This window comes from Heterodontus francisci, chromosome 8, assembly GCF_036365525.1.
Source record: "Heterodontus francisci isolate sHetFra1 chromosome 8, sHetFra1.hap1, whole genome shotgun sequence".
Taxonomy (NCBI): domain Eukaryota; kingdom Metazoa; phylum Chordata; class Chondrichthyes; order Heterodontiformes; family Heterodontidae; genus Heterodontus; species Heterodontus francisci.
The window spans coordinates 91,688,823-91,714,649 of record NC_090378.1 but is presented as its reverse complement, the minus strand read 5'-3'; the positions used below and the strand labels follow the sequence as shown (position 1 = coordinate 91,714,649).

General features: G+C 45.2%; 1 protein-coding gene across 1 annotated transcript in view; it reads left to right on the top strand.

Annotated features, from left to right (window-relative positions):
* Positions 1–4,285, top strand: part of cdc73 (cell division cycle 73, Paf1/RNA polymerase II complex component, homolog (S. cerevisiae)) — a 455,163-nt gene extending 450,878 nt beyond the window's left edge. Inside the window, exon 17 of the mRNA XM_068037710.1 lies at positions 992–4,285. Within this exon, the coding sequence (XP_067893811.1) occupies positions 992–1,028 (37 nt within the window). The 3' untranslated portion in view covers positions 1,029–4,285. The remainder of the gene's footprint in view (positions 1–991) is intronic.
* The last annotated feature ends 21,542 nt before the right edge of the window (positions 4,286–25,827 follow it).

Sequence of the window (25,827 nt, the reverse complement as noted above, 5' to 3'; positions counted from 1 at the left end):
AATTTTCATGCCGCCTTGTTTTAAATTCTGTTTTGCATTTTTTAACATCTAAATTGATACCTGTTCCATTGAGATGTATGTAAGTTGTAAAACGAAGGAAAATCAACCCAGTTTCTAAATATACATGACAAACTTTTAATAAGAATGGATACACAGAAAAGTATTTTTAACATCTTGAGATCAATTTTAATTCTCTGTGCACAAAAGTCTCTCAAAATGTAAAGATCTTAAAAGTATAGTTTATTGATGTTTCTGATGTACAGCATCAGTTGTGTCTTTATTCTAGTTTTGATTTTTAAATGCAGCTTTTATAGGCTGGGCAAAAAATGAATAGTTAGTTTAAAAAAGCTAGGAAGTCTTGGCTAGGCACCACAGTAGAGGATAACTGCAACATGTAGACTATGTTTATTCCGATGGGAATCTTTTCATTTGTTATTTTGGATGGAAGGTTTAACAACTAAATATTTTACTTTTATTCACTTTTACTCTCAATTGTTAGATGAGATGCAAGAATATTGCAAGCTTTCATTGTATATCAGTTGTAATTAAAAGTCATGAGCTGAGTCTCTTGTGATAAGGCTGATGTATTTGCACAGAATGCCTTCCTGCTGGTGTGCTTATCTCTTCAGCTCCATTTCTGAAAGTACAATTCATTGTGCTACACATAAGGTTGTACAACACATTTTGCATGCAAGTCATTGTCCAAATTCAGCCCTTGGTGCTGTACCATAAAACATTCAGTTAGGACTTCAAGGACATGTCAATATGTAGAAAACTGCAGTGCACCATCATTTATATCTAAAGGTTGTGTCAATATCTCAAGGGAGAAAGCATGATGCACAAATTGTTAGTATTGGATTCTTTCGCTTGATTCACTAGAGCCCATTCTTGCTGCAACCACAAAGATCTTTGAATTAGTATTAATATGCTGAAATGAGTTTTTGTAACTTCAGTAATTCTGGTTGTGTATTTTCTTTTATTGACACAACAGGTACCTGGTGAAGCACAAATCCCACTTGAGATTCTAAGTTGTCTGAAGCTCTGTGGTTGCTGCCATTCATTTCTGGGAGGTTGGAGGAGATCTGCAAGAGAGACATATATCTTGGGACTAAACTGTTTCATTGGCATGTCTGCATTTGTCAAGAGCAGTGGCAGTACCGTATGAGTCAACCTTGACATATCTCGTATGCGATACTTGTTGGAAAATTTTTATTGCATTGGGGAATCGATGTCTGCAACAATTAGACATAAACAATTGTGCTTCTACTACCAGTTTTTTAATGGTAGATTGTCTTCTAGTCTGCAAACTCAAATTTGTATTTTATTCTATAGTGAGTGTTTGTTTATATTTCATTTTTATTTTTCAGGCAGCACTTTTTTTTTCAATTACCCCACCCTCCTCCTTTTCCAACTTTCCTTTTACACACAATTATTTAGTGTAAGCTGCAAATTGTATATCATCACTGTTGTGGGGTGGGGATTTCTTCAAACAGTTCTCAGGTAGAATGAGTGGTAAGACAGCCATAGATGACATAGATTGACTAATTTCTTTTTTTTTGTTTTTGTAAAATATTACAAAATTATACATGTAAGTACAGCTGTCTTGAGCTGTGATGGGGCTTGAACAATCACTTGGTTATTGTCAAGAATTTAGGCAATGAGAGAAAAAAAAAACATAAAAGGTCCATTATTCCTATTATGAAAAGATTAATTGAAAGTCCTAAGTTTTAGAGCATTGGCTGAAAAGGTAGGTAATAATGTAACTTTGAAACCTATCATATGTACTTGGCTTTTGAAGCACGAATGTGAAAAGCTGATGGCATACTTTCAAGTTCTGTACTACAAACTTCTTAAAAGTCCATCTAGTGCCGACATAGAAATGATTAAGAATCCAGTTGTGCTGCTTGCTGACATGAGATAAATATATTACCTAAAGTATCATTTTGTTGCTGTTTTCATTACACTTCCATCAGTGTGCTGAGCGAGTTCACATTTATTTCACTCTTCTTTAGGGAAAAAAGGGAGGGATTTTATTTTTTGAGGGCACAATCATCATTCATTCAACCTCAGAAATGCAAGCAGTACCAGTAAGTCTTATAGAGCTGACAGCAATGAGCATTTTTAAAATTAATGGCTGGGATAGCGCTTTCAAAATTTAATATAGCAAAGTTTGGCTCATTGTGATACATAGCAGGAATCACGCTGATGCAGTGTATTTATTTAAATAATGATCGTAAATATCACAACTGATATAACAATCTAGCGGCTGAGCTGGAAAACTACATAAGGGGAAATGTAAAGTGCTTTACAGTGAAGCAACTACAGCATAGGATAGTGCCAAAATGAGCAACTCAGTCTATTTTCCTGATATGAAGTGTCTTAAAATATAATATTTAAGCACAGCATCTGATTTAGCAAAGATATCTATTTGAAGCAGCTTATACTGGCCCAGGGACAAAATCATTGACCTCCCTCATTCCACACCTAGGATTACTTTATGCTATTATCTGGTTTGAACTGGAAAGTAGTGTTTTACAATCTACCCGACAACGTGTTTTGCAGCGAGTGGAGATCCTGCCGTTTAAATGTTTGAAACCCAGTCGGATAGATGGATTTTTAGTTTTAACTGCTGGGTTGATTAACCAGAAATAAAATGGCAATGACATTGAAGCTAAAAAGAAATCGCCAGTTGGAATGGGATAAACAGTATTCATTTAATGAGTACTGCACTCTAAAACTTGAAGCTAACTTTGATGTGTTGAGTAAGTGTAACAGTATCCAAGGTCAAATGCCAATCGTGGTAGAGTTTGGAGAACAATGACATAACAGTTATTCAGTCTTATTCAATGGTGCCGCCTTTTCAGTGAAGCTTGTAAAAACTGAATATTACACTTCTCTTGGCTATTACTGACCGGAAAAATAGACAAGAACATATTCCACCTACATAGGTGGAAGGAAAAATCCAATTCATAACCAAACCATTCTATTTTTAAAAATAGTTTAAATTAAACATTAAAATTATCCATTTACATTGAAATATGATAGCTAGTATGTTACAAGGAAAAGAAAAGCAAGAACAGAGTTGACTGACTGTTCACCTCAGCATTAAATTACCTACTGTGATGCGCTCGATGTAGCCACTGTGAATGACCCATTGTCATTTGGGTGAGCAATTGTACAAGCTTCATGATAAAACAGATGTCAGACCAGCTTACATTAAAATTACTGACTGAAAGTGGTGGACTTGGAAAAGTATTTGGAAAAGATAGAACTGCCCTACACCAGTCTGAAGAATAAATAGGTTGCATGCTTCCTGGTATCGCTAGTTGTTAGTTATTTTCAGTGTCTCACCAGTCTCAATTTGCTGATTCATCTATATTTCATGGTAAAAAATTTTAATGTAATTTTAAGTTTATAATTTCACAATTAAAAATATTGACAATTTCATCGTACATTTGCTTAAGGTTATTTGACATCAGCATTTCTTCCAGATTGTAAGATAACCAACTGAAAATAACATATGTTCAAATCATACGTCATATGAATTGAAGGTAATCAAAATCTTCACTGCATTTATCAATATTCATTGTACCATCTAAACCTATGTAGTTGCTGTTTATCCAGCAGAATAAGGGTTGATGTCTGCCTTTCTGTGAAGTGTCTGCCAAAAAATTTGAGGTCATTGTGTGCGTGTTCATTATTTAATGTACCTGCTGTAATGGTTTAGTTAAATTAAGCTCTTTGGATCTTATTACTATCAATGTCAACAATATTAATCTGTTTGCTTTCAATTGTCTCACACAATGTCTCAAGTAATGTGAAGTCATGGGCTGTAAATCAGGCAGTGAAGTGAGCAGCTCCTGCTCATTGGCACATTGTTTCCTTCTCCCAGTTTTTAAATTCAGTAATTTTTTTTGCTTTATTTTGTAGTGAGCGATATACAACAAAAGGCTCTATTTTCACAAGTAGGGTTTTTTGTACCAAATGTTACACGTGGAAAACAAACTCTAACTTTCACAGAAATGCATAAAACTGTAACTTGTTAGTGGTTTTGTGCAGGTTTCTAAAATGATAGCCATTGAAACAGACATCAGTTTGTTTATAGTTAGATCTGTGATAAGGTCTTATTTGTGCTATTATGGTTTATGACAAATGGAGCCAGAAGCACAAATTAAAAATGACCAAAAATGGAATAAACTAGAACACATACACCCTTTGGGGAAGGGGAGGTTTTAAAAGAAATGAATTTTTATTATATGACAAATAAAATGTGTAAAATTTATAATAGTTTTCATTTTTCAATTCATTTGTGTCATTTCAATCGTAATGTAAAAATATTTTGCCACAAATTAGTATTTTTCACTTTTTAAAATGTGAATGGCTCTTCCCAATGACAAGTTCTCCTTTTTATGCAACTCTGTTGCACTGATTAAACTGGTACAAAAGCATTACACTCGCAAGGAGTGACCAATTGTAAATGCTCCATAAGCACAAGTTCACAGATGCTGTAGATTGGCTGCAAAGTGGGCCCCATATTAGGGTACAAATTGTAGATATATTAGGAAGAGACTGACGTAACTTTAATTACACTGAATATTGAAGGACTAGCGCGCTTGGGCAGAGAAATTTAGCACCGTAGCACCACTGGAGCCGGTGCCACAGAAGCTGGAGGTCCTCCAAGTGGGGTGCGCAGTAAAGGTCTGCTAAGGAAACCCGACCCGAGCCCCAATGCCGGACCCAGAAGTCCGACCTGAACCCGACACGTCATCAGGTCCCGTGTACTGATGTAAAGGCTCGCTACCCTACCCGACCCCGACGACATGTGTCGGGGTCGGGTTGGACTTCCGGGTCCAGCATTCGGGCTCAGGTCGTGTTTCCTTTGCAAACCTTTAGTGTATAGCACTTCCGACATGGCCGGCACAGCATCCCATGGGAAGGGCATGGGCATGCTGTACATGGGCCGAAAGTTTCCCAACTGGCCAGATTGTGGCATCAAACAGCTGTTCCGGCTGATATGCGCAATGTACAAATTGGGCCGTGCAGGTGCATGCAACATATTTACTTATGACTAAACATAGAACATTTGTTCAGCTGCAAGATGGACCCACAATTAGTGTTATTTAAAGGGCCAGGCACCCAACCTGTAGGTTAGGTGATTAGCACTAACTTACGCTATTGCAAAGTTTCTGGAAATGCTGTTGTGTTTTTGGAGGTGTTGTGTTCAGTTGCTGGATTTAGTAGGGAGTGTTGTTGCATCCTCACAGGGAGGGCGGAGGATTTGGTGACTTATCCACACAAAGGCTACAATAAGTGGGGACAGCAGTTACAGTGTTTCTGTATCTGCAACATGATGGGGGGTTGTACCAGAGGCTGCAAAGAGAGGAAACTGCATGATGCCCTCTGCCAAGTTGGAACCGGAGTCCTGCATGCTTCTTGTTAGTGATAGGCTGTCTGCTAGGCTGACAATGCTCTCAGCATTGTAGCGTGCATGCCCATGCACAAATATGCAAATTGGGTGGTTTTATTTTAATTTTAAAAAAGGCGAACAAAGGCGGTGGAGGGGTGCGGCCACTGCCCGGTAAACGGGACATGGAACAAGCAGAGATCAGCAAGTATGCTGCCCTTTTGAAGTCCTCATCTGTGTCCTCCAGCAAAAACTGTAGTACGGCCTCACCCTCCAATGAGTTGGCACATGAATTATCCTTTCCCTCTGGCCTGGCTACAGCCCAGTTGTGCACGGTGACCCATCATGTCCAGGTCCCAACTCTTTCTTAACCTCTACGGTGTGTGCAGTGCCAATATCTAAGCTGGAGGTGGCAAGTATCAGATAAAGTGACAGGGCCTCTTTGTCAGTGCTGTGGCATTCTCTTTCTTCCTTCTGGGACTGGTATGGCTGGACAGGTGACAATTTTTGGCTGTCTGCAAGCAAAAGAAATCAGAAAGGGAAGGTTGCGGTGAGAAAAGGAGTCATGCCAGATAATAGGATGAGGGTGAGCTGAGAGTTGAGAAGGCTCATAAGATGGCAACATACTGTCTGTCTCAGTGTTCTTAGCGACGCCAGATGTCATAATTTCCGTTGGGTTTAGGAGATGCAAGCGTCCTTGTCCCCCACCGGTTCTGCTCTGCTCCCAGGGGTTATGGGCAAGAAAAGGGCAGAACATCAGTGATTACGTTGCACTGTGTTGGGTCATGTGCCAACCACAGCTGAATAGCTGGAGGAATGTAGAAACAGCAGGAACTAGGTATGAGGTTGGCATAATTGGAAGATTTGTAGGAGTAAGGTGGTGCATCTGAATGTTAGGTGCGAGATCTGAGTGCCTGGGACTGCTGATGGGCAAGTGATAGGTGTGGTACATCGAGCAGTGTAAGAGCTTGCTGGTACGGTGGGTACGAGGACCTTTGAAGATGCATCACTGACCCTTTATCACCCGTATGAGGTCATTGAACTTTTTGTGGCGTTGCTGTCAACCTCAGGGCCAGACTCCTTACATTGATGTCCATGTACACCTGCTCCCATTCCCTTCAGAGGGTGATCATTGAGGGCCACCTGGCCTGCCACAGAATGGTGACCTCTCTCCTCCTGTCTGCCTCTTTGACTAAGGCCTTCAAGCACTCAATTGGTGAACCTAGAAGCCCTTTCTCTTCCCTGGTGCTCCATTTGTGCAGCTCCTACATGCAGCCAATGTCAATACAGACAGCCAGCAGCAGCTCCCTTCCACTGAGTGCAGCTACTTTTTAAGAGCACTAAGCTGCCTTTAAGAGGAGCACTTAGTATTTCTGCAAGCCACACACTCGCATCTCATAGCTTGCAAATTCTGCCAGCTTTTCAACTATGCTAGGCACATCACCCAAATACATTACACCATGCTCACTGACACACTTCTGTCTCCCTCTTGCAGGACAAGGTGGCCCATAATCAGTGGTGGGGGGACATGACTGCATGTCTTCACCCCTACGGATGAGACAGTGCTGGAAATAATTGGTGCAGCCACAGCAGAGGGCGTAACTAGTGGTGGGGCTGAAAACATGGAGGATGACAGCATGTTCCTGTCTTATCCACTTCTCCCTCATCTCGCAATCTGTTATGATTTACAAGATGCAGATGATGTAATCATGCATCTCTTGCTTTGCACCCCAACCCCCGCCCTCCCTCCCAACCTCCCTCACTCTAGCCCTGCCCTTCTGCCTTTATGCTTTCAGAAAGCCAAGAACTGCCAGATGGCCAAGCAGTAGGGCGGAAGGCTGAAGTCCTAGAAGAAGAAGAGGCAAATGAAGAAGAAATACTATCACTCAATCTAAAATTCCCAGTTACCAGCTCAGCTACTGTCATTGTGCAAATGTTATAGGGTAACTTAGAGGCGGGATCAGCACATGGTGAGTCATCGGGAAAGAGTGGCCTGCAGCCAACCGAGGAGGAGAAGGCAGGATTGTATGGGGGCAAGGTCGCAGATGAGTTCTGCTGCAGAGGACTCAGACAAGGACTTAGATGGAATTTTATAAAGAAGAAGGCTGATAGGCATGGAAATGCTTGATGCATTGGTTGGCCTGCCGGAAGCCTGCTGTTACTATCAAGGAGAATGGAGGAGACCAGCTCCAACATGCCTTGACACAGGGCTTTGCACAGAACTTGGAGCAGTGGTTGCTGTTGCCTGTCTGCCAGCCAGCCCAGATAGTGGATGTTCATCAGCATAATGTGCTGAGCATGGTCACACACCAACTGCACATTCAGCGAGTGATAACTTTTGTGGTTGCAATACATCGCAGCATTTAGATGAGGCATCCGCAAAGCCACAAGTGCAGTCGATCGCACCCTGTACCATGGGGAAGCCCACTATCCTGGTGAAGTTACAAGCACATCCACCTGCTTCTCTCAGAAAAAAAACAATTAAAGCCCCTCTCCTCACGTAAAAAGCCTCCGTCACATCTCTGATGCAACAATGGACCCGAACTGGCAGATGATAGCTATGTTGCCAGTGTCAGCTTGGAAGGATCCCAATGCAAAACATTTGTTGCCATGGTCACATTTACAGCCATTGGCAGCGCCATCCTCGCACGGCTTGGAGGCTACAGGTCTGCCTACAAAAGGTGGCAGAGGTCTGTGAGCACCTCCTTTGCAAATTGCAGATGATGAACACACGGTAGAGTTAAGAAAAGTGCTCCTGGAAGACCTTAGATGGACAAGGCCTCCTGCTGAGAACCCTTCTCTCCCTCTAACTGCCTCTGCAACAGCACCATCTCCTTCTCATGCTGCAGTCCAAGGGAAATTGCTACTATGGCGCCCAAGACTGGTAGCAAGTGGTGTACCCAGAGTCATAGAGCACTGAGACAGGTCCTTCAGCCCACTGAGTTCACACTGACCATCAGCCACCCATTTATACTAACCCTAACAACATGAAAAAAGGAAAGAAGGTACCAGCCCTTCGCTTTGCAAGCTGGAACGTCAGAACTATGTGTCCTGGCCTGTCGGAAGACCTTACACAAATCAACGATTCTCGGAAGACCGCCATCATTAACAACGAGCTCAGTAGATTCAATGTGGACATTGCAGCACTTCAGGAGACTCGCCTCCCCGCGAGTGGCTCTCTAGCAGAGCAAGACTACACCTTCTTCTGGCAGGGCAGGGATCCTGAAGAACCAAGACAGCATGGAGTGGGCTTCGCCATCAGAAACTCCTTGCTCAGCATGATAGAGCCTCCCTCAAATGGCTCGGAACGCATACTGTCCATCCGACTGCTCACCACCTCTGGTCCAGTACACCTACTCAGCATCTATGCTCCAACACTCTGCTCTGCACCTGAAGCTAAAGACCAGTTCTATGAACAACTCCATAACATCATTAGCAGCATCCCCAACACCGAACACCTATTCCTGCTGGGGGACTTTAATGCCAGGGTTGGGGCCGACCATGACTCATGGCCCTCCTGCCTTGGGCGCTATGGCGTTGGAAGGATGAATGAGAACGGGCAGAGACTGCTTGAGTTGTGTACCTATCATAACCTCTGCATCACCAACTCGTTCTTTCACACTAAACCCTGTCACCAGGTTTCATGGAGGCACCCAAGATCACGTCGTTGGCACCAGCTAGACCTCATTGTCACAAGGCGAGCCGCCTTAAACAGTGTTCAAATCACACGCAGCTTCCACAGTGCGGACTGCGACACCGACCACTCCCTGGTGTGCAGCAAGGTTAGACTCAGACCAAAGAAGTTGCATCATTCCAAGCAGAAGGGCCACCCGCGCATCAACACGAGCAGAATTTCTCACCCACAGCTGTTACAAAAATTTCTAAATTCACTTGTAACAGCCCTTCAAAACACTCCCACAGGGGATGCTGAGACCAAGTGGGCCCACATCAGAGACGCCATCTATGAGTCAGCTTTGACCACCTACGGCAAAAGTGCGAAGAGAAATGCAGACTGGTTTCAATCTCATAATGAAGAGCTGGAACCTGTCATAGCCGCTAAGCGCATTGCACTTTTGAACTACAAGAAAGCCCCCAGCGATTTAACATCCGCAGCACTTAAAGCAGCCAGAAGTACTGCACAAAGAACAGCTCGGCGTTGCGCAAACGACTACTGGCAACACCTATGCAGTCATATTCAGCTGGCCTCAGACACCGGAAACATCAGAGGAATGTATGATGGCATGAAGAGAGCTCTTGGGCCAACCATCAAGAAGATTGCCCCCCTCAAATCTAAATCAGGGGACATAATCACTGACCAACGCAAACAGATGGACCGCTGGGTTGAGCACTACCTAGAACTGTACTCCAGGGAGAATGCTGTCACTGAGACTGCCCTCAATGCAGCCCAGCCTCTACCAGTCATGGATGAGCTGGACATACAGCCAACCAAATCGGAACTCAGTGATGCCATTGATTCCCGAGCCAGCGGAAAAGCCCCTGGGAAGGACAGCATTACCCCTGAAATAATCAAGAGTGCCAAGCCTGCTATACTCTCAGCACTACATGAACTGCTATGCCTGTGCTGGGACGAGGGAGCAGTACCCCAGGACATGCGCGATGCCAACATCATCACCCTCTATAAAAACAAAGGTGACCGCGGTGACTGCAACAACTACCGTGGAATCTCCCTGCTCAGCATAGTGGGGAAAGTCTTTGCTCGAGTCGCTCTGAACAGGCTCCAGAAGCTGGCCGAGCGCGTCTACCCTGAGGCACAGTGTGGCTTTCGAGCAGAGAGATCGACTATTGACATGCTGTTCTCCCTTCGTCAGATACAGGAGAAATGCCGTGAACAACAGATGCCCCTCTACATTGCTTTCATTGATCTCACCAAAGCCTTTGACCTCGTCAGCAGACGTGGTCTCTTCAGACTACTAGAAAAGATCGGATGTCCACCAAAGCTACTAAGTATCATCACCTCATTCCATGACAATATGAAAGGCACAATTCAACATGGTGGCTCCTCATCAGAGCCCTTTCCTATCCTGAGTGGTGTGAAACAGGGCTGTGTTCTCGCACCCACACTTTTTGGGATTTTCTTCTCCCTGCTGCTTTCACATGCGTTCAAATCCTCTGAAGAAGGAATTTTCCTCCACACAAGATCAGGGGGCAGGTTGTTCAACCTTGCCCGTCTAAGAGCGAAGTCCAAAGTACGGAAAGTCCTCATCAGAGAACTCCTCTTTGCTGACGATGCTGCTTTAACATCTCACACTGAAGAATGCCTGCAGAGTCTCATCGACAGGTTTGCGTCTGCCTGCAATGAATTTGGCCTAACCATCAGCCTCAAGAAAATGAACATCATGGGGCAGGATGTCAGAAATGCTCCATCCATCAATATTGGCGACCACGCTCTGGAAGTGGTTCAAGAGTTCACCTACCTAGGCTCAACTATCACCAGTAACCTGTCTCTAGATGCAGAAATCAACAAGCGCATGGGTAAAGCTTCCACTGCTATGTCCAGACTGGCCAAGAGAGTGTGGGAAAATGGCGCACTGACACGGAACACAAAAGTCCGAGTGTATCAGGCCTGTGTCCTCAGTACCTTGCTCTACGGCAGCGAGGCCTGGACAACGTATGCCAACCAAGAGCGACGTCTCAATTCATTCCATCTTCGCTGCCTTCGGAGAATACTTGGCATCAGGTGGCAGGACTATATCTCCAACACAGAAGTCCTTGAAGCGGCCAACACCCCCAGCTTATACACACTACTGAGTCAGCGGCGCTTGAGATGGCTTGGCCATGTGAGCCGCATGGAAGATGGCAGGATCCCCAAAGACACATTGTACAGCGAGCTCGCCACTGGTATCAGACCCACCGGCCGTCCATGTCTCCGTTATAAAGACGTCTGCAAACGCGACATGAAATCGTGTGACATTGATCACAAGTCGTGGGAGTCAGTTGCCAGCATTCGCCAGAGCTGGCGGGCAGCCATAAAGACAGGGCTAAATTGTGGCGAGTCGAAGAGACTTAGTAGTTGGCAGGAAAAAAGACAGAGGCGCAAGGGGAGAGCCAACTGTGCAACAGCCCCAACAAACAAATTTCTCTGCAGCACCTGTGGAAGAGCCTGTCACTCCAGAATTGGCCTTTATAGCCACTCCAGGCGCTGCTTCACAAACCACTGACCACCTCCAGGCGCGTATCCATTGTCTCTCGAGATAAGGAGGCCCAAAAGAACATTAATCCCATTTTTCCCTCTCACATCCCCACCTTCCTTCAATTCTCCTACCACCTACCTACACTAGCGACAATTTTTTTTTTTTTACAATGGTCAATTTACCTATCAACCAACAAGTCTTTGGCATGTGGGAGGAAATTGGAGCACCCAGAGGAAACCCACACGGTCACGGGGATAACTTGCAAACTCCACACAGGCAGTACCCAGAACCATATACTATATATAGTATACTATATAACATCCAGCATAAATTTAATTTCACACTGGGATATGGAATATTTTTTCAATGCTGAAACTTCCCACCATATAATTGAGAGAGTTGGAAATGTAGCAAAATCCTCCACAGTAATGTTAAAAAAGGATCGAGCTCAATATGGGAAGAATCATGGAGTGTAGTTGCTTAAAATATTTGCTGTCAGAAATTTGGGGGAAATAAACTTCAGCCTTGAAATTATACTGTGGGATAATTGAGTGCATTTGTCAGAAATTTCTCTCCACATTTTAGTGGAAGTATTAATCTATAAACTAAATGGCACAATACCTCTGCTCGAATAGTGGAGAGAAATTTTAAATGAATGAATGAAGTGATTGTATGCTAGGAACCCATACTATAATTTCATGGCTAACCTTTCTCTTAGATTTTAAAAGACGTAAGATTGGCCCAGAATTTACTGGTAAAATAACAGCGAGTTCACAGCATTACCAGTGTATAATAAAATAACATCAGTTTGTGGCGAGGAAGAGCTATGGCATGAGTTGCAAATCACCATAGTTGCTAGACAAATTGCGCCACCCTGATGTTAACCAAAAAAAAGAGTTCAACCTCAACATCCCTGTGAGTTTCAAGAAATTGCTGGGTATGTGCCATAAATATGAATTAAACGCAGCGCGTAATTTGGAGTTAGTATTTCACAACGTAAGGATCCCTTTTAATGATGAGATATATGTTCCTGCAATGGCACCCCATCTCAGAGGGCCAGAAAAGGAATAATTGAAACTATGGATTCTCACTCCTGCAGTTAGTAAATTGTTCCTAGATTTTTTTTTAAATCTTTCCCTTTCTATCTCTATTAATCCACTCCCCCTCTTTTTTTTTCTGTGTGTATCTAAGTTAACTCTAATTCATGCTGTTTTCTTCTTCGATGTTCACTATATTGGTCTCCTCATTCACTAAGATCCTGGATGCTCCGTTGACCTCACTATCAATTTGCCCTTCCAGCAAGAACAATTGGAGCTGAAGGTTGAGCATATGATCCAACTCATGCCGCTGTTTCTGGATTCCCCGCTCCAGCAGTTTATGGGCTACTAAAGTCATAATTTAAATACAATACTAGCATAGCCAAGAATTGGCATTTTCATACATTAAAAGAAACACCAGAAGTAGGTTGTTTTTTTTTTTGCTGACGTGCGTTAGAACATGAGGTCTTTCTAAAGATCTTCCATGCAGGAAGGGAGGTCTTTCTAAAGATCTTCCATGCAGGAAGTGACTGATCTTGGTTGTTCTAACTGGTGAAAGTAATGAGCAGATGGTAAAAGGCTTTTTATGGAGGAAGGATAAAGGTCTGCTGGGGTGAATTAATCCACACTTCTAACCCAGCAGATTGTGATATTGGTAGAGATTCTGGCAGTTGAATTTACTGTCTTTTTTTATTTGTTCATGGGATGTGGGCATCGCTGGCTAGGCCAGCATTTACTGTCCATCCCTAATTGCCCTTGAACTGAGTGGTTTGCTAGGCCATTTCAGAGGGCATTTAAGAGTTGACTACATTGCCATGGGTCTGGAGTCACATGTAGGCCAGACCAGATAAGGACGACAGATTTCCTTCCCTAAAGGATATTAGTGAACCAGATGGGTTTTTACAACAATCGACAATGGTTTCATGACCACCATTACACTAGCTTTCTTTTAAAATGCCAAAACAAATTTCACTGTCTGCCGTGGTTGGATTCGAACCCATGTCCCCAGAGCATTAGCCTAGGCCTCTGGACTACTATTCTAGTGACATTACCACTACGCCACTGTCTCCCCAGGAAGAAAAGAGATAATTTATGAAATGGGAAGTAAGTCAGCGAAGAGAGTAGGACTCCTTGGCCGCAATTATACACGCAAAAAACAGGCGTCCTCCATGACGTCCAATCCTCATTTTCCATAGGTCGAATGGTGCCCGACATGGAGGCGCCATTTGCTGTCCGCTTTGCAGCAATTCAGGGCCAATTGAGGTAGTCTAAAATCCAATTGACAGCCATTATACGTCAGCTGTCACATTTAACGTCTGCCAAACGAGTTGAAGGGTGAGTTGGGAACCCGGCAGCTTTAAAAGAGCGGCAGTCAGTGTATCTGTGAAGGAGTTGGAAGAACTGTTTTTTTTCATTATTCTGTGATAGATTTATATGTTATTTTTAAGTTTGGGGTTGTTTCTGCTGGTTCACCAGGGTTCACCTGAGTGTTAGTTACTCCTGGTCGGGCCACAGCATCACTGATTTATTCTGTGTAGAGGAGGGGGGTTGTGAGTGCCTGTCCTTGCAGCAGGCAGCAAATACCTGTCCTAACGTCTCTGGGGAACTGCAGCCATGGGAATTGTCCACTTTGGAGGCGGCCCATCTACTGAGGAAGACTACGCCACGAGGAGGAACAGGAGGACAACTGACCAGGGAAATCAGCAACCTGCTGGCCAAGGGCAGCCTCGTCATGGGGGAGGGGAAGAAGGTCACAGAGTGCCTTGGGTGCAACCACCTGTCAGGAGACAAGCCTACCCAGCAGGCAGAATCTACCGCCCGCATTTGAGCTTTCTGCAAATGTCAGAACGCCAGTGCTGAAGTAGACTGCACCTGCCACGGGAGACTGTCACATCTCTGCGATGCTGGTTGCTGAGATCGCTTCCAACTGCATGGGTGGCCATCCAATGCTGGTTGCACTGAAGCTAACAGTCGCTCTAAACTTCTACGCATCAGGGTCTTTCCAGGATTCATCAGGAGACGTGCAGAGGCGCATCACTGCATTAAGGTGATGACTGATGCCATATTCAGGCGTGCCAACCAGTTCATCAAGTTCCAGACGGATGCCGTCAGTCAGGCGGAGAGAGCCAGAGGCTTCAACGCCATCACTGGGTCCAAGGCGTAATTGACTGCACGCATGTGGTCATTAGTGCACCGACAGGTCAGTCAGGGGCCTTCATTAATCGAAAGGGGTTTCACTCAATGAATGTTCAAATCATCTGTGACCACCGTAAGGGTATATTGCAGGTGTGTGCTCATCATCCTGAAAGCAGTCACGAAGCATTCATTCTGCAGAACTCCCAGGTGCCAGCACTATTCAGCACCCTTCCCCCCCCAAGTGCCTGCAAGGATGGATACTCGGCGACAGGCGTTATCCACTGAAGACATGACTGATGACACCAGTGAGAACTCACGGAATGAGGCAGAGGAATGGCACAATGAGAACCATGCGATCGTTAAGCAGAAACGCTTGAGTATTAGAGCCTGCTGGGCCTCCCTTGCACTTAACTCTCGCAAACCTCCAGCACCCTCCCCCCACCATTCAAATGGCTGCGCCCCTTCTTCCTCAGCCTCTGCCATTTCACCATTCTCGTCTGAGGACGCTTCATGCTGAACGAAGTCCTCATCCTCCTGGGCCTCCCCCCTCTCCATTGCCATGCCACGTAAGGTGCAGCAGATAAGAATAATTCTAGATACCCTTGCTGGCGAGTACTGGAGGGCACCACCTGAACAATCGAGACACCTAAATCTCATTTTGAGAAGACCTGTGGTCTGTTCTATGGTCACTCTGGTAGAGGCTCATCACCCAGCGACTGACACGTCAGTTTGAAATGAGGCATTCACATGAGCTGAAAGCGCAGAAGCATTCACCTTCAGGGGGAAATCTCAGCTGCTACAGCCCACCTTTCCCTCAAACATCACACAGTCCTAGTGTGCCACCTCCCCAAGTATCCTCCTCATGCAGAACAACCAGATCGCTTAAAACATCAGCATTGACTTGTGACAGATGAAAATGCCAAGTGAAAAATGTTGTAATCTTTAGTGAGTTATAACAGCAAATAAATATTTACAAATCGCACCAGTGACCCTGTAGTGCAGTTATTGTGATTTCTTGACGCGTTTGCGAGTGCTCACGCATATGGACAATCCCTCGCCGGCAGCCACGGCAGAGGCAGATGGCTGTTCAGACTGCCGCGATGCTTTTGATGACTTTGGTGGGCATCCTCTGCCTCCCTGAGGCCATGCGGGCCCTGGCATGTTGAGGTGACCCTGAGAAGTCTCAGGACCACCTTCTGACACCCTGGGATTATGCAGTGCTGATGTCACTGGCAGAGGGGATAAGGAGCTGCTGAATGCATCAGGAGTGTCCTGAGAGGAGCCCCCAGATGCATTCTGCTGTTGCTCCTGTGTCCCCTCGAGGCTCAATTGAGCCTCTCTGCTGACCTCAGAGGGATGAGCAGCTTCCGGATGTTGCAGGAGACTCACCAACAGCTCGCTAAGGCACTGCTCCATGGAGCTCACTTTCTCTGTGAGGTTCTGCAAGGCCTCCAGGATCGGGCCCTCCACAGCAGCTGTCAATCTGTCAATGGAGGAAGCCAGATGCACAGAGGACGGGGTCTGTGCATTACTCATAACTGGATGGAGATCTCCGAAGTCCAAGCCAGGGCACGCAATGTTTCTGGTAACTCTGCCAGATCTCCACGCACCGCACGCTGCACCTGCCGCATCTCCCACCGAATGGATGTCAGCAGAGGCTCATCATGGGGCTCTGCACTGGCCTGTCCTCCCACAGTCCTCTGAGGTGTCAGAGGCATCGGCCGATACTGCCTCTGGCAGCTGGTCCGGCACTTGTGTGGTGCTGGCACCAGGTTGTGACCACGAATCCCAGGACGCTAACAGCCCAACCGAGATGACTGTTTCTGAGCTGGTGCTCGGTGTGGGGAGAGGATGTGACGCTGCACCCTCTGAGGTCCCCTCCTCCTCCTCAGAGGTGGACGTGCCCCAGAGACACTGCCTGGCCGTTGCTGTGTTTCACCTACAGGGGAAAAGCAGAATGATCAGTTGTGATCATAATCCGGACTGAAGGACATGTCATTGACTGCAGTGTGGCCACAGGTGTGTGATTTTGACTTTGCAAACAACCTTCATTGCTTGAACAGATCGCCCCCCTGCCCCTCGACACACTCTGGGGAACTCAACCTCCAGGCCAGGTGCTCCGGCCTCACCGTCAGCTACTGAGCATCCTCCCCGCAAGCAGCAATGCCTCCTCCTCCACTGTGGTGAGAATTGCGATGTTGGCCACCCCACCCCCCGGTCTAGGCCCTCTCCCTTGCATTCTGTGTCCTCTTCTCCTGTTGACTTGAAAGTGCACCCCTTGTGCTGAATTCTGCATCTGGAACAATACCATTGAAGTGCACGCTTGGCACACCTCTGGACCATTGTGCATCTCAGACATGCCCAGTACATGGCCCAAGGCTGGGCTGCGGCCAATCGCTGAAGATGGATGACTTCGACTTTCAGCATCAGCACCCATTGACTGTTCCATATCAGTTAAAAGCTTCGATGACTGTGGGTTGCCCCTTACCCTGGCAGAGCGGAGAAGGTCATCGACCCGCTTGCGGCACTGGAGCCATGTTCTCCAAACAACCCCGCAGCTGCTGACCACAGAGAGCGAGAGAGAGGGAGTAAAAACAGAGAGAAAAAAAACAGAGTGACATCACAGGAAAACCGTAAGTTCATTGGTTGGTAAGTAACTACTAGTTGAATTACCTATTCTAAATTGATTTCAAATTAAAGGTGAATAGGAGAAATATTTTACAGATTACAAACTAAAGACCAGTCGGAAATTTTAAAATCTAATTTAATAAAATAGAGATGCAGGGCCAGGTGATGTGTTGTACCTGCATGATGTGGGAGCTGGTGGACCCCATTGTGGTTCCTAGTGATCACATCTGTAGCAAGTGTTGGCTGCTCAAGGAACTCCGGCTCAGAGTTAATGAGCTGGAGTCTGAGCTTCAGACACTACGACACATGAGGGAGGGGGAGAGTTACCTGGACGCTGTGTTTCAGGAGACATTCACACCCCTTAGATTAACTACCTTGAATTCAGCCAGTGGTCAGGGACAGGAGGGTGTGACTATGAATGAGGCAGGTAGAGGGATCCAGGAGGTAGTGTTGCAGGAGCATCAGCCCTTGTCCTTGTCCAACAGGTTCGAGATTCTTGTTCCCTGTGTGGACGAGAGCAGGGACTGTACGGAGGATGAGCAAACTGACCATAGCACCATGGTACAGGGAACCATTCAAGTGGGGGGAGAAAAGATAAATGTAGTCGTAATCAGGGATAGTGTAGTTAGGGGCATAGACACTTCTCTGTGGGCAGGATCGAGAGTCCCGAAGGCTGTGTTGCCTATCTGGTGCCAGGGATCAGGATATCTCATCTGAGCTGCAGAGGAACTTGGAGTGGGAGGGGAAAAATCCAGTTGTCGTGGTCCACATAGGTACCAACGATATAGGTAGAATGAGGATAGAGCTTCTGCTGAGGGAATATGAGCAGCTAGGGGTTAAATTAAAAAGCAGAACCAAAAAGGTAATAATCTCCAGATTACAGCACAGGGTCAATAAGATTAAAGAGGTAAATGCGTGGCTCAAAGATTGGTGTGGGAGAAATGGGTTCGAATTCATGGGGCATTGGCACCAGTACTGGGGAAGGAGGGAGCTGTTCCGATGGGACGGGCTCCACCTGAATCATGCTGGGACCAGAGTCCTGGCGAATCACATAACCAAGGCTATAGATAGGGCTTTAAACTAAATAGTGGGGTTGGGGGGTGGTGGGCGGGGGGGGGGGGGGGGGTTCAGTTGCATAGAAAATTAGGAAGTCAAAGTTTAAGGAGAAGGTAGGAGTGCAGGTTAGTGATGAGGCTGATTGTTACCAGAAAATAAAAGGTAGGGACAGAACGTGTGAACGTCATATTGCACCAAGGAATCATACAAGAGTAGGGAAATTTGATAATAGAACAAACTTAAAGGCTTTGTATCTGAATGCACGAAGCATTTGGAATAAAACTGATGCATTAACAGTGCAAATAGAATGGGTATGATTGTATGGCGATTACTGAGACGTGGTTGCAGGGAAACCAGGTTTGGGAATTGAACATCCAAGAGTACTCTATTTCGGAAGGATAGGCAGGAAGGAAAAGGAGGTGGTATAGCTTTGTTAGTAAAGGAAGAGATAAGTGCTGTAGTGAGAAATGATATAGGCACTGGAGATCAAGATGTAGAATCAGTCTAGGTAGAAATAAGAAATAGCAAGGGAAAGAAGTCCCTGGTGGGAGTAATCTATAGGTCCCCAAACAGTAGTTACGCAGTGGGGCACAGTATAAACCAGGAAATACTGGGGGCTTGTAAGAAAGGTACGGCAATAAGTATGGGTGATTTTAATATGCATATAGACTGGATTAATCAAATTGGCAAGGGTAGCCTTGGGGGAGAGTTCATTGAATGTATTAGAGATTGATTTTTGGAGCAATATGTTGTGGAACTAAGCAGGGAGCAGTCTACTCTAGATTTGGTATTATGTAATGAGGTTAGATTAATTAATCTCAGTTAAGTATCCTCTAGGGAAGAGTGATCATAGCATGCTAGAATTTCAAATTCAGTTTGAGGGCGTGAAACTGGAGTCCTACACTAGCGTTCTGGAGTTAAACAAAAGTAATTACATAGGCATGAGGACAGATTTGGCCCCAGTGGACTGGGCTGGAAGACCAAAAGGTAGGACAGTTGATGAGCAGTTGCAGATGTTTAAGGAGATATTCAATTCCTCCCAACTAAAATATATTCCAGAGAGGAAGAAAGATTGTAAGAGGGGGAAAAAACATCCATGGCTAAGCAAGGAAGTTAAGGATAACATAAAGACAAAAACTAAGGCATACTGTATTGCAAAGGCCAGTGGCAGGCTGGAAGATTGGGAAACTTTTAAAAATCAACAAAGGGTTACTAAAAAAGTAATAAAAAGAGCAAAGGTAAATTATGAAAGAAAACTAGTGTAAAATATAAAAATGGATAGCAAAAGCTTCTGTAAGTATATGAAAGGGAAGAGAGTAGCTAAAGTGAATGTTGGTCCCTTGGAGGATGTGACTGGGAGTTAAAAGTGGGGAGCACAGAAATGGCGGAGACACTAAATCAGTATTTTGCCTCAGTTTTCACGGTGGAGGACACTAGTACCATCCCAATGGTAACAGATAATGCAGAGGTTATAGAAAGGGAGGAACTTAGAACAATCATCATCACTAGGGAAAAAGTACTGAGCGAGCTATTTGGATTCAAGGCAGACAAGGCCTGATGGCCTACATCCTAGGGTCTTAGAGGACATGGCAGTGGAGATAGTGGATCCATTGGTTATAATTTTCCAAAGTTTCCTGGATGCTGGGAAGGTTCAGTGGATTGAAAAAATGTTAATATAACACCCTTATTCAAAAAGGGAGGAGGCAGAAAGTAGGAAACTATAGATCAGTTAGTTTAACCTCTGTCATTGGGAAATTGTTAGAATCCATTATTAAGGAAGTAATAACAGGACATTTAGAAAGTCAAAACGCAATCCATCAGAGTCAGCATGATTTTATGAAGGGTAAATCACGTTTGCCTAATTTGCTAGAATTCTTTGAAGATATAACGAGTAAAGTGGATAATAGGGATCCTGTAGATGTAGTATATCTGGACTTCCAGAAGGTATTTGATCAGGTGCCGCACAAAAGGTTAATACACAAGCTAAGATCACATGCGGTTAGGGACAATTTATTAGCTTGGATAGAGGATTGGCTAACCAACAGAAAACAGAGAGTCGGGATAAATTGGTCCTTTTCTGGTTGGCAAGATGTAACTAGTGGGGTGCCATAGGGTTCGGTCCTCGGGCCCCAACTATTTATAATCTATATCAATGACTTGGATGCAGGGATAGAAGGCACTATCGCCAAATTTGCAGATGACACTAAAATAGGTGGGATAGTAAGTTGCAATAAAGAAATAAGAAATTTACAAATGGATATGGATAGGTTAAGTGAATGGGCCAAAATTTGACACATGGAGTTTAACATGGATAAATGTGAGGTTATCCATTTTGGTCAGAAGAATAGAAAGGCAAATTATTATCTAATTGGAGAGAAACTTCAGAGTGCTTCGGTGCAGAGGGATCTGGGTGTCCTCGTGCATGAATTGCAGAAAACTAGTATGCAGATGCAACAGGTAATAAGGAAGGCAAATGGAATTTTGGCATTTATTGCTAAAGGAACAGAGTATAAAAGTAGAGAAGTGTTGCTGCAACTGTACAAGGCATTAGTGAGACCGCACCTGGAGTATTGCATACAGTTTTGGTCTCCTTACTTGAGGAGGGGATGTAGTTGCATTGGAGGCAGTTCAGAGGAGGTTCACTAGATTGATTCCAGAGATGAGGGGTTTCTTATGAAGAGAGATTGAGCAGTTTAGGCCTTTACTGTCTGGAGTTTAGAAGAATGAGAGGAGATCTAATTGAGGTATATAAGATGATTAAGGGGATTGACAAATTAGACGTAGAGAGGATGTTTCCTCTGGTGGGGCAATCTAGAACGAGTGGTCATAGTTTTAGGATAAGGGGTAGCAGATTTAAAGCAGGGATGAGGAGAAATTACTTCTCTCAAAGGCTTGTGAGTCTGTGGAATTCACTACCCCAGAGTGCGGTGGATGCCAGGACATTGTGTAAATTTAAGGAGGAGATGGACAGATTTTTAATTAGTGATGGGTTAAAGGTTTATGGAGAACTGGCAGGAAAGTGGAGTTGAGGCAGAGATGAGATCAGCCATGATCGTACTGAATAGGCTCGAGGGGCTGAATTGCCTATTCCTGCTCCTAGTTCTTATGTTCTTATGCTGACCTCCTCCTCTACCTCCAGCCATGCCTTCTTGGTGACTTGGGGAGGCCTCCACCTTCCGTCTGATGGGGAGAGAACCTCCAGCCTTGCCTCAGCCGCCTGGAGGAGGACATACAGCGAGTCTTCAAAGAACCTGGGTGCCATGCGGCTGCATCTTTCTGCCATTGCTGCAAGTGGGTTCTGGTGTAACTCGGGTATACTAAAAAATTACTAGATGGGTGGGCCCTTTTATTCTTGCTGCACGCCTTTCACCCTCAGACTGTTGTATTCCTTTTTCCAATATGCTGCTCCACCAAACATGCTCTTTGTTGCAGGTAAGCCTCTCAGGTCAATTAAACCAGGGATGTGCACAATGCCAGAATTAGACGAGCACAGACATCTTGGACTTTTGTAGAAGCTTCAGGATGTCACAGATGTAGACATGTGTGGCTGGTGGAGGCTACAGAGATGAAGAGGGAGGTAGAGCTGTGATTCTTTTGGGCCTCCTTATCTCGAGAGACAATGGATACGCGCCTGGAGGTGGTCAGTGGTTTGTGAAGCAGCGCCTGGAGTGGCTATAAAGGCCAATTCTGGAGTGGCAGGCTCTTCCACAGGTGCTGCAGAGAAATTTGTTTGTTGGGGCTGTTGCACAGTTGGCTCTCCCCTTGCGCCTCTGTCTTTTTTCCTGCCAACTACTAAGTCTCTTCGACTCGCCACAATTTAGCCCTGTCTTTATGGCTGAGCTGTGATACATAACAGAAATAACAGAAATGGCAACTGACTCGCACGACTTGTGGTCAATGTCACAGGACTTCATGTCGCGTTTGTGGACGTCTTTAAAGCGGAGACATGGACGGTCGGTGGGTCTGATACCAGTGATGAGCTCGCTGTACAATGTATCCTTGGGGATCCTGCCATCTTCCATGTGGCTCACATGGCCAAGCCATCTCAAACGCCGCTGGCTCAGTAGAGTGTATATGCTGGGGATGTTGGCCGCCTCGAGGACTTCTGCGTTGGAGATATGGTCCTGCCACCTGATGCCAAGGATTTTCCGGAGACAGCGAAGATGGAATGAGTTGAGACGTCGCTCTTGGCTGACATACGTTGTTCAGGCCTCGCTGCCGCAGAGCAAGGTACTGAGGACACAGGCTTGAAACACTCGGACTTTTGTGTTCTGTGTCAGTGCGCCATTTTCCCACACCACCTGGGGCGGCACAGTGGTTAGCACCGCAGCCTCACAGCTCCAGCGACCCGGGTTCAATTCTGGGTACTGCCTGTGTGGAGTTTGCAAGTTCTCCCTGTGTCTGCGTGTGTTTTCTCCGGGTGCTCCGGTTTCCTCCCACAAGCCAAAAGACTTGCAGGTTGGTCGGTAAATTGGCCATTATAAATTTCCCCTAGTATAGGTAGGTGGTAGGGAAATATAGGGACAGGTGGGGATGTGGTAGGAATATGGGATTAGTGTAGGATTAGTATAAATGGGTGGTTGATGGTCGGCACAGACTCGGTGGGCCGAAGGGCCTGTTTCAGTGCTGTATCTCTAAACTAAACTAAACCTTGGCCAGTCTGGACATAGCAGTGGACACCTTTCCCATGCGCTTGTTGATTTCTGCATCGAGAGACAGGTTACTGGTGATAGTTAACCCTAGGTAGGTGAACTCTTGAACCACTTCCAGAGCGTGGTCGCCGATATTGATGGATGGAGCATTTCTGACGTCCTGTCCCATGATGTTCATTTTCTTGAGGCTGATGGTTAGGCCAAATTCGTTGCAGGCAGCCGCAATCCTGTCGATGAGTCTCTACAGACACTCTTCAGCACGAGATGTTAATGCAGCATCGTCAGCAAAGAGGAGTTCCCTGATAAGGACTTTCCGTACTTTGGTCTTCGCTCTAAGACGGGCAAGGTTGAACAACCTGCCATCTGATCTTGTGTGGAGGAAAATTCCTTCTTCTGAAGACTTGAATGCATGACTAACTGCAGCATTTAATGGAAATGCAGGATAGTTTGTATTATGGGTTTGTCTTCCAAAAGGATTTTAGCAAAAAGAAATATATTAATTTGTCCTCTAAGCTGTATGGGATATTATCTTACGTTTACTTATTATTGGATGATAGAAATTCCCATTTGGAGCAACTTTCTGTTGTGATGCACACATTTCTTGCAGCAGCAAGCTACTAGTATAGTTTCACTTCTTATTCAAGCTTACTGAAAATTTGAATTTGTTAACTCATGCAGATTACTAAAATAATTGGTTATTCATATTAAGTTGCAATTTGAAGCATGTACATTTTTAGCAATGACATTTTGGGCTAGATTTTACTGGCCCCCCGACATTTGGGGTCGCGGCGGGGAGACCCGGGAAATGGCTCCGGGAGAGGCCTGCCACGGACCTCGACACCGAGAAGGCCCCGCCCCATATTACCTGCAGTGCGAGGCCCCGCGGCTGCCTCCCGGCAGCGGCATCACAATTTAAATATGGTACTGTATTTAAACTAATGAATTAAATACACACCCGCTCCCAAATCTGTCCCGGTTCAATATTGGTGGCAGCAGCTGGCACTCGCGCGCCTTCGGATCTCCATTCAGAGATCCGAGGCGGAACACTGGTTGGGAGGGGGGAGCAGGTAAGTTTTCAGGGCGGGACTCGGGGTGGGGGGGAGCGAGGTTAAACCTTTTTGATTGGTCTAGTGGGTGGTAGGAAGGGTTAAAGTTCATAGATTATTAACTTTGCTGTGACGGAGGGCGGGGAAGGTCGAGAGCAGGTGGTCAGTTTTTTTGGGGGGGAAAGGGCAAGTAATAAATTTGATGGTAACTGGAAAGGATGGCAGAGGGAGGGGTAACTTAATTTAATTTTTAACCTTCATGTAACTTTAAAAATGTAAATTACATTGAAGGACTGGGAGCCCTGTAAAAACGGTGTCGGTGCCTGCGCAATGGCTCTTGGTGCTGTTGCCAGGGACAACCATTCACCCCTTCTCACGCCATCGGGATGGGGGGCTGCAGTCCGCGGATTAAGTCCCACGCGTGCACGCTGCCATCTTTGCAGCTCGCTGCCAATCTCGGCGGCGAGCTGGTAAAATTCAGCCCTTTGACCATCCCCAGAATATGACCGACACAGGTCAACATTCAGTCTACATTCAGACATTGGCATCAAAACAAATGAAGTGCGTATTTCAGTCTTTGAGCACATTTTACTCCACCTCCACTTGCATCCCCCCCTTCCACCCCCACCCCGGAAACAAACAACCAAGGTGGCAGTACTTGCAGCAGTGGGTATAAGTAACAACAATGTATCTTTTTCTAATGTTTTCAAATATTGATTTGAAATTTATGATGCCGGCTAACATTGAAGATTAGCTTAAGCAAGACTTTCCCTGTTGTGTTTCTTTATGCAGCCCCAATAACTCTGAATTCTACACCCTGTCGTTCTTAACCACAGAACACAAGTATATTGGCATGCAGACCCTTGAACCAAAAGTCTTTAAGGAGGTGGCATCATATTCTAAGGGTGAGCAACAGTGATTTTACTTCATGTATTTTCACTCAGGACTCATATCGGATCAGCTATTGACCATGATTGGAAGGACAGCCTGAAAGCCTTTCCACCCCTTATATATTTTTGTCTTTTGTGCGTTTTATTTATTCCTCCGTTCTGGCATTCTGTTTCTGAGCTTTTAAAAAATAATTTTCCTCTGTGGGTATTTCCTTGTCTACCGAGCAGATGGACCCACTTCATGACCAGCCCCCTTGCTGTGTAATAGAATCTTGCAGCACTGGAAGATGGGCCTTTCAGCCCATTGTATCTGTGCTGTCTCTTTGAAAGCTGTCCAATTACTCCAAATCCCCTGGCCTTTCCTTGCTACAGTTTTTTATAGTGGTTTCAGCTGTGGAGAGGAGAATAGAAAGGGCCAGCATTCACTTACTCCTGGATCCCAACAAGTCCTGTCGCAATAATCAGTACAAGTCAAGCCACAGTTGACAAGAGGTACTGATTGTGGAAATAATGGTGAAGGCATTTGACTGTGTACTTGTTGCAGTGAGAGGGTGAGGTTTGCCTGTGACCCTATAAACAGTGGCTGTGATTGGCTTTAAACAACGTTATGTCATTTAGTATCAACAATGCTAAGCTTCAGTTTGGATTTTTGACTCTTGAGTGCTATTTAAAAAGGCCGAGAATTTTTAAAGAAAAATGTATTAAATGTGTACGAGAATGCATAGCATACCAGTACCCAGCTGTTAATTGAACTATGTAGGAACTTGTTTCTTGATTCTGGCAAATGTACAAAAGTGATTACATTATCAAAACTTAATATTCTACA